The 9,490-nt window shown below is 41.0% G+C and overlaps 1 protein-coding gene across 1 annotated transcript; it reads right to left on the reverse strand.

Annotated features, from left to right (window-relative positions):
* Nucleotides 1-1,647: 1,647 nt before the first annotated feature.
* Nucleotides 1,648-9,284, reverse strand: ttll10 (tubulin tyrosine ligase-like family, member 10). The gene is given in 12 exon segments (XM_061074657.1): nt 1,648-2,255; nt 2,977-3,070; nt 3,145-3,261; nt 4,071-4,211; nt 4,682-4,853; nt 5,039-5,231; nt 6,539-6,624; nt 7,672-7,792; nt 7,937-8,055; nt 8,270-8,351; nt 8,707-9,010; nt 9,273-9,284. Coding segments are annotated over 12 exon segments (2,049 nt in total).
* Between the last annotated feature and the right edge of the window lie 206 nt (nt 9,285-9,490).

Below are 9,490 nucleotides of genomic sequence, written 5' to 3' on the forward strand. Positions count from 1 at the left end.
TCGAAGTTCTTCCTTCCTTCCTGTCAGTTGGCTGTCTGCACAGAGCTGAGCAGCTTCCTCACTTTGAAACTCTGAACTCACACAGGGAACGTGCTGATGCTTCAGCGGGACAAGGAACAAAAGAGAAGGAGAGAGAAAACATCCCCTGAGCAGCTCGTCTTATAAACTCTCGGATGCTCTCAGCCTCCTCATTGAGAAACGTGGGTGAAGCAAGCATCCTGTCAGGAGAGCTGGGAGCATGCGTGCCTGTGTTTACATGCACCGAGCCCTGGGTCTGGACAGATAATTATGAGTTATGAAATGGTAAGAGGTAAACGGCTGCAGTCAAAACAACAAGACACAACAACTGCAGAGCGGAGCCTCACGTTGATCTTACTGGTTAGAATTAGACGGTGGGAGGGTTTGTACAATGTCTGAGTGAGCTGCTGTGTCTGGAAGTGACACAAGCTTGATGCAACAAGACGGATGTTTTGTCCTTTTGATGCTGTTGCCCATGAGGTTCAGTTACAGAAAATAAATACAGGAAGAAAAGCCTCTTTACCTCTGCCAAGGTGGTCGTTTTTTAAAATCTGTGTTTGTTTGTTTGTCTGTAAGTTAGCATAATTATACAAAATCTAGTGAATTATCACGAATCAAAAGATACTCTATGGATTAGGAAATAACCCATTACATTTTAGTGTGGATTCCAGATAAGGGTGCAGATCAAGAGATTGTTATTACTGATATTTAAAGATGCAGTGTGTAGAATTTAGTGGCATAAAGTGGTGAAGTTGCATGTTGCAGCTCAGTACCTCTCACCTCACCCTCCCCTACATGAAAGGGAAGTAATCTCTTTAGTTTTCATAAAAACTCAAAAGGTGTTTAGTTTGTCCAGTCTGGGCTACTGTAAACAACATGGCGTCCTCCATAGAGAGGACCTGCTCTCGATGTAAGTATAAAGTATTTAAATATAAAGGGGCCTTTCTAGGATAAATAAAACAACAATTTGTATAATTTAGATGAAAAACACTAGTGAAAACATCACTAGGATTATTTAATATAAAATTTCTGTCAATAGATCCGTTTCACCTGAATCTTGCACACTGGACCTTTACGTGTGGTTTCATTAGAGGACTGTGGGCTTGGAGGAGGTTTGTGCTCCACTGATGCCATTCTAGTTTGTTTGATAGTGAGCAGAGTTACACAAAAACTACTGCACACATTACCACAAAACTTAGTGGACTCATATTGTATACATTAGGAGAGAACCCATTACATTTTGGTGCAGATCCCAATTATCTACGATTTATTTTCACGTTATTTAACATTGTGAGATAGAGCAGGTTTATTGGGGGGGTATTTTCACCAATTGCCCAGGGAATAGTTTGTGGAACTACATGAAAAAATCAGTTGTATAGGAAACTAATATCTATGAGTGTGTAAAATTTGGTGAAGCTTGAATTTAAGGGGACTGTTGGGCCTCGGCACCTTGGAGGTAATTGCTCCACGGCTATTCCAGTTTAAAGTTGAATTAAAGTCTTTATGGCGTAGTCCTTACAAAGAAAAAACATATTGAAGACAGAAATAGATTCTTTATTGTCACAGTGAGCACTTCTTGGCATTTCTCTGAAAATGAAAAGCACCACATGTGCGAGGCGTCAATTGCTTTCAGCTGTTTGGATCACTGCTGTTTGCATTTATATTTGACACTTCCTCTTTTCATTCTAACACTAAACTCTTTTTACCCTCCCTGGGTTCCTCTCCTCTTTCACATTCGTCTACACACTCAGGAAGTCCAGATAGAGCCTCACTCAGCTCTGATGATGGCGGTGACATGATGACCTGCTTCTTCACGACACCTGTGGCCTTCAAATGCTGAGGCAGAGTACATTTGCTCAGCTTGAGCTGGAGCTGAGGTTTCAGGTTTTTACTCCTGACACTCTGTGAGCTGTAGTTGCTGCTGTGTGGAGGTGAAGCTCTCTGGGCTGATGATGAGGAGGAGGTAGGATGAAGGCCGGACTTTGAGCTGCTCCGTCCTGCAACAATCTCTGAGACATTTTTACCCTCGGATCCTGACTTGCACCTTCTTGGTTCAGCCTTTTGTGTCTTGTTGGTGGTTTTCTGAAGGGATTCACTGTTTGTGTCGTTCTTGTTGCAGGCCAGACTTGAATCAGGAGGAAAGACTCCGTTGTAGAGAAGCACAAACTCTCTCTGACTGGCCAAAGGAAGGATTCTCTGCCTGAGACGGCACTTGTTGAAGATCTCCAGAGTTAAATCTAGAGAAAAGCATCACAGCAAATAAAATATGTATTTTTTTAACAGATACACACATTTGAAAAATTGAACATTTGATTAAAGGAACTGTGACTGTTTCATGCAAACAATAAAAAAATGAGGCTGTCTTCGGTTGACTTTGTGATGGCCTCAAGGGGGGGGGCTCTATCTTATCCTTTTGTGTTTTGGTTTTGTATTCTTTGTTTATAGGAGTTTTAAAACTATAAGAGCTGAGACCAGGTGTTCGAATAGTCCGTTTTGCTTAGGAACCTTCCCATAATTCATTGCAGCAGCAACATTTAAAGCATCGCACAAGACAATTGTCTTTACTTGTGTAACATATATTCCTCATGTTATTATATTATTACAATGTTTCACTCCTTTTGTTTTCATTTTCAAATAAATCTACTTTGTTAATGCTTCCTGTGAATATGGTTAAATTATTACTTGTTTCCTCTGTAAACTGAAAACGTTGTTTATTACCAGGTGCCATTCTGTTTTTGAAAGGAAACAAGAAGTATTGTTGTTCGTCTGATGTTTTCTTTCGGGTTGAAGGAATAGTGGTTCGGAAAGGAGCATATTTTGACTTTCTGACTGCATGCCTGGTGAGAGGTGCAGCACACCTGAGCAGGCTGATCTCAGGAGGCCATAAGCCAGGTCTGGTAACAACATGGCTTCCTGCTACATGTGAGTTTCTGGTGATGACGTTAGGTCTGAGCTCACCCAGCATCTCCACGACTGTGCTGGGTATCACCTCCTTCAGCACCTCACAGTTTGTGTGCAGAGCTGGATTACAATTCATTTCCAACAGCCACACCTGTTAGCACCACATGGAGACATCATTTAGACACATGTTGGACAGTTACCCCCCCCCAGCACCTCCTCACCCACCTTGAAGTCCTCGTCGACCATGAAGTCACAGCCGATCAAGTCAAAGAAACCCAGGCGGCAGTCTAACTTGGATTTGACTGCAAAGAAACACTGAGTCATGATCCGCTGCATGTGCTTCTGATGCATGGGGGGGGAGAAAACAGTCCAGTCATTGTTCATCAGGCTTCACAGAGACACACAGGAGAGCGCCACCTTCAGCGGCCATTTTGCAGATCTGCAGCTTCATCTTTGAAAAGTTGCATTTCCTTCATTTATTTGACTTGTCTTTTTTAAAGACTCACATGACTGGACTCGTTTTAATATAACTGCACTATATCGTTTTTTGGCCACTTGGGGGCAGCAGAACAACCTGTACGCCTGACAGTGATGTAAATAATATAATATATCCCCTTATAAAGTTATCATTTATTAACTTAGGCTAACGGCGTGTTTTATTCATATGTATTTTGTGGAGCACTTGTTTGGTGAACATAGTGTCTATCAATTAATTGTAATGGCCGACATTATTGTCTTCTTTGTGTGTGTGTGTGTGTGTGTGTGTGTGTGTGTGTGTGTGTGTGTGTATGTGTGTGTGTGTGTGTGAGCGTGCGTGCGTGTGTGTGTGTGTGTGTGTGCGCGTGTGCGTGTTTGAAGAAGTTTATCATCCTATCTTTGTGAAGCAGCAGCAGTTTTTATGTTGAACTGCACTGATCTGTCACTGTCAGGGCTCGAGGATTTATTCTGCCACTGATACTAAACAGCGTGCCGTTTAATGTACGACTCATCGGATTAAAAGAACAAACAGTTAGTGTGATGCTTCATTTCAGTAAGAGGATGATTCATCCTCAGACAGCGATGAAATCACCCAAACCAAACCACAATCTCAATTAGCTGCGAGCACTAGCAGTCATCATTAAAATGGTAATTGGTCCCTGAGAGCAACTCACTGTGAAGATGCCCAGCACCCAGTCCCTGGGCAGACCCCTGGAGACCCCAAAGTAGTCGTTGATGTAGTCGTTGAAGCTCTCCATGGACCACAAGGTGTCCTCCTTCAGCTGGCTGTACAGCGGGTTCTTCTTCTGCATGTACTGGAGATGGCCAGCAGGGGGACCACAGACACGCAGAGCAGAGGATAGATGGTGACAGAACTGCATTCGATTTAAACAGCCCCATTGGAAGTAATGGAGGCGAGTGCTGCTTTTATTCACTATTATCATGATGAATTTAGTCTTTTTTGTGTAAACATTAGAAATCCTTTAGAGAAAACACATGAAATAATTTCCACTGAAATTATAACCCAGAAAATCACACTGTGAATGACTGACAGAGAACTTTCAAAATCCCCAAATAAACTCAGTGTCAGAATAGTTACATCGGTACTCTGTGTTTATTTTCCAGTGCAAATAAACACTTAACGTCTTTTGCCCATGTTCTTATTTACTATGATGGGATGAATCACTAAGACATTGTAACTGCATGATTTACAAAAAAGACTCAATGTTACATCACTTCAGATCATCTTAAATTCTTGGTTTGCGCTTCGTTCTGTTGCGTGTACCTGATTGGTCAGGTGGGCAGAGAGGTTGTTGGAGCTGGGGTCGTAGAGTTCACAGGTCAGTCGCACATAGCCATGACGAAAGAAGACCAGGTAGGGGGCCGTGCAGGCGATCAGGAGGTAAGAGCGAACGTCAAACTTCTTCCCCTTCAGGAGGAGAGGACTCTTGATGTAACTGAGTGGGGGAAATGGCAGGTTAGCTTAAAGACAGTAAGAACGACAGTACATCAACAATCTGTGGCATGCACATTTGCAATTGGGGAGATTTGTAATTCCTTTTCATTTTCATTTCCTAGTCTGTCGGTGCTTGTTAAAACTTCTCCAAACTTTTCATTTCATTTTGAAGCTAAGTTCACCCACTGTTGGACAATGCGAGCCTGAGCCTGAGCCTGGCTCTGATGCAGCTTCCTGTCGGCCTGACTGTCGTCCATGTGCTGCAGCTTCAGTCTGAGGGCGGCTGAGTCCTCCGGGCTCTTCAGCAGAAAGATCCCTCTGCCCTGGTTCAGACCCGTCGGTTTGCAGATCCACATGCGGCTCTCGTTGTTCCTCTCACCTGCTTACAGGTGAGAGGAACATATAAATACATATATGTTCCTCTCACCTGCTTACAGTCACACAGATACTAAAGGTAAATGCTACTCTAAATCTGTGCAGTTCTAGGTTTTTCTGTTCTGCTCTGTACAATTTTTTAAATGTTTTATTTTGTTATAAAGTATTTTTTGTGAAAAGGTAACAATCTAGCATTTTTTATTCTGTGAATAATCTTTATTCCGTATGTGGAATCAACCTCTATTTGTCAACATTTGTGCTTTTACAAATCCCACAATGCAGTTCTTCCCCTTTGCAAATTAGCATTATGGAGTAGTGAAACATTAAGTATATATATATTTATATAATAACACTGACATGGGACACTCAATGTCTAATGAGTATTTTATGATTCAAGATTTTATTGTCATCTATACGATACCATTTCAGATATCATTAAAAGTAATGACATTTAATCTTGTGTGAATGTGTGTGTGTGTGTAGGTATCATGTGATAGCTTTTGCAAATAACAGTATTCTTATGAATGCAGGACTTCTAACAACTGAAGTTTCATGATGGCAGTGGCTATATTATATTTAAAATACTCAACAGGAGAATTATCAGGTGATTTTAGTGTTTCCAGTAATTATTTCCTTCATGGTTGGGTTGTTTTTTTTGTTTCTTTTTCTTTCCTTTCCTTTTCTCCTTTCTTCTCCGCCGTAGATTCATCCATCACTTAGAGATCTAACCCACCTGTCCATCTTTCTCCTGTTTACTTAGTGATAACCATGTTTGTCATAACCTGCACACCACTGGTCATAATGCTGTGCTATCAGTTGTTACAAAAACACGGAATCAGGTAAATCATTTAATAGCCTGTCTGTAATATAATGAAAACTTTTTTTTTGGTTTCCGTGTTACAATCTTAAAGGTATTATAATTTGTCTCAGTTCAGATCAGAGCTGCAGTGACTCTACACCCAGATCCTGCTGTGCGTCTCTCCTTGTGTTTGTGTCTCAGCCCTGCCCTCTGCTGACTCATCTCTATGGAAACAGCATGTTCCCTAGGTGATTTTATCAGGGCCTTATGGGAGGTGAATTGCATTATTTTCCAACGTCCTCAACCTCTTGATTAAACAATCACCAAGGCAACTGTTGTCTTAACACTGCTGAGCGCATACTGCTTCTTTTCATTGTTGGATGCAGGACAGGTCATGTTTGATTGGGAGTCTTCAAACAAAGCATATTCAACTGGTTCAAGTGGTTTTGTGTTGTTGTTGCATCAGGATGTGTTGCATGTTAATGTGTGTGGGGAGTGTTTGGGGGTTTTACCCTCCTGCTGGGCAAAGAAAGCTTCCCTCTCCTCCCTCACATCCATGCGGTAGGTGATGGGAATGAACTCCTCCATCTTCAGCCTCCTGTGAAGAACAACGCAACCAGGAGAGTGAATGTCTACATGTCCTCAGCTAGTTGTGTAGTCAGAGCTTCCAGAGACAAAGAAAGGTTTCACTTGATTTAAAAATGTAGTTGTTTTTTTTTACAAATACACCAGATTACTACAGGACACTTAACAAATTTGAACAGTTGTGTTGTCAGTGATTTGAAATCCCAAGTGTAATGTAATTTAAAGACTGGAAGCCAGTGAGTGGCTGAAGGAAGGAAACAACATAACGCTACAGTATGTTTATGTGCAGAGTAAATTCAAAGTATAAATCGGCTAAAATATACAGGACCACTGCTTTTGTTGCCGGCCTACTCTATTATATGCAGCACACAGGTGATGAACACAAATTTACAGTTTCCAGCTTGAGGTCAAGTTTATTATTCAACGAATAAATGTTAGCAGTCATATTTTTGTCTAAATGTTCTGATAGCCTAATTAATCATTTTAGAGATTTCTAAATGTTTTCTTTACTTACATTTTTTTAAACAAAGAGATATAACTGATTCTATTTTTCAAAATGTCAAACTATTCCTTTAAAATATATAGAAATATCCTTCTTTTGAAAAATTATTTGTGTCTGGTTTGTTTTATTTTACCATAAAAGTTTTGATAGTTTGGGTCACATCATTTTTTTTCAACTCTACCTCCTTTTGCTTATAAACAAAAACACCAAAAGAAATGTTTGGTATTTAAGTCATATTTCCTGTGTTAAAGGTGTGTGTAAGTGACTGAAGATCTTTATATAGTTGACATATTAAAAACTTTAAACTGTGCTTGTGTGATTCAGATGTGTAGACCTAATTCCTGATAAGGCAATTTGCCTGTGTTTATTAAATAGTATCACAAGCTGATACGTGTTTCAATGTTTGCAGAGTCAGGCAGAGCCGACTCTCCATGGTGGTACCAGATGGTTGCTAAGAGATCTGAACCACAGCTGTCGGTCCTGAGAACCGACGGTTACATCTGTCTGCTTTTAATAGATACAAGGCGTCTGGATAAGAGAGACAGGGACACACTTCACCTCAGTCCTTGCCCGTGGTTGACTTTGCTGCTGACTCGCTCATATTCCCGCAGACTGCTGAGGAGGCCGATCTTAGTGGTGAGCACCTTGTTGTTAGGAATCTGGTAGAGCAACTGTTCACCTGGAGAAAACACGTGAGGATTTCTTTATGTGAACAAAAGGCCATGCACCTATTTCTACCAAAAGCAAAATGAGAGCAGGAATAGAAAGAGGAATGAAACATCAGATATATTTATAATACATTCTGTCCTAGGCACTCTTATACCTTCTCTAAAGTTGCAGTAGCTGGCTGATGATTTGGTTTCACACCACTTGAGTTTGAAATCCTCCCTGAGCTTGTTGTAAATCCTCTTCCACCCTCTGCTCTCAAAGTAACTGCTCACACTGAAGGAAAAAACCCAGAGGAAATCAATCACACTTCAGCTTTAACCACACAACAGGGGAAACTAAAAACAGATCACATAACAGAATTTTTTTTAACATATCTCCCTTTATTAATGATCAACTTTCGTAAGGTTTCCATCACAATCACAGGAAAACCTTTCATATGATTTTTTTTTTTAATTAAAAAACTAGCACTTCATATTTTTCTATTTACATTTCTGCCCCATTGGTTCCACCTAAGAAGAAGAAAGGACCAGGCCCCCGGGGCTCATCTCGCTGCCGCTCTCTGTCCTTGTCTGGGTAGGAGCAAAGTGACAAGCCTCTGGGAAAAGACCTCCGGTGACATCGCTGCACTGAGCAAGCACCTGTAATTTTAGCATATACAAACAGGCATAAATCAAGCAGGAATACAGTTATCTATACATTGCGTACTTGTCAGTATATGGTGTTAATGCAATGACATTGTCAAACACTTGTAATACACTGCAGAATAATACAGATGTACAAAAAACGAAAAAAAAAAATTTCATCAGCATCAGGTGGTTTCTGAAGATTTGTAGATGTGTAGATTTGTATTTTTATGTGTAATAACAGATAACACAGTTTAGACAGGATCTCAATTACAAATCTCCCTTTAAGTCCCACACACACCTGACCCTCGAGCTCGGCCCTCTCGGTTGACGCTCATGTGGGAAAACTTCTTTCTCTTCTTCTCCTCACTCTGGACCTGCTCCAGTCCACCCTCTGATGTCACTTCCTGCGTTCCACTGGGCTCAACTGACGAACATACCTCTTGCCTCAGGTTTGCCGGCTCTGCAGGCTGGTCCTCCGGGCAGGGAACCTCCACTTCCTCTGTCTGCACACCATCTTGTTTCTTCTCCACCCGGGACTCAGATGACATGAGCAGCTTGTTAGTGATGCCTAGAAAATGTTCCACCAGGGGAGGAGAGTAGACCTGTGTTATTGTGTGAGAAAATGGGATTAGGTATGACATTTTTTTTACTTTTAGTCACAATATGCTGGACAGTTTAGTCTTTATTAATAACGCTGTTCATCTTAGTGAGATCATACATGACATTAGTCTTTTTAAACTATAATAGACTCATTGCTTTCTGTGGTAATGTGGGTCGGTTCAATGCCTTGGGTCAGACTGAAATATCTAACAATTGGATGTTGTCCCTGTGCTAGTATAGTTGTTAAGGCTCATACCAGATTACCTCAATCTCCATGGTAACTGACTCTGTCTACAATATCCATCCATCCATTATCTATACCGCTTATCCTTTGAGGGTCAAGCGAGAAGACGGAGCCAATTGGGTGGAAGACGTAAGAGTATACGCTTGACAGGTTGTCACTGTATCACAGGGCCAACAAACAAATGCAAACAACAATTCACACTCATATTCAAAGCTACAGTCAATTTCTCCAATTAATC

The sequence above is a fragment of the Limanda limanda genome, chromosome 7 (assembly GCF_963576545.1).
Source record: "Limanda limanda chromosome 7, fLimLim1.1, whole genome shotgun sequence".
NCBI lineage: Eukaryota > Metazoa > Chordata > Actinopteri > Pleuronectiformes > Pleuronectidae > Limanda > Limanda limanda.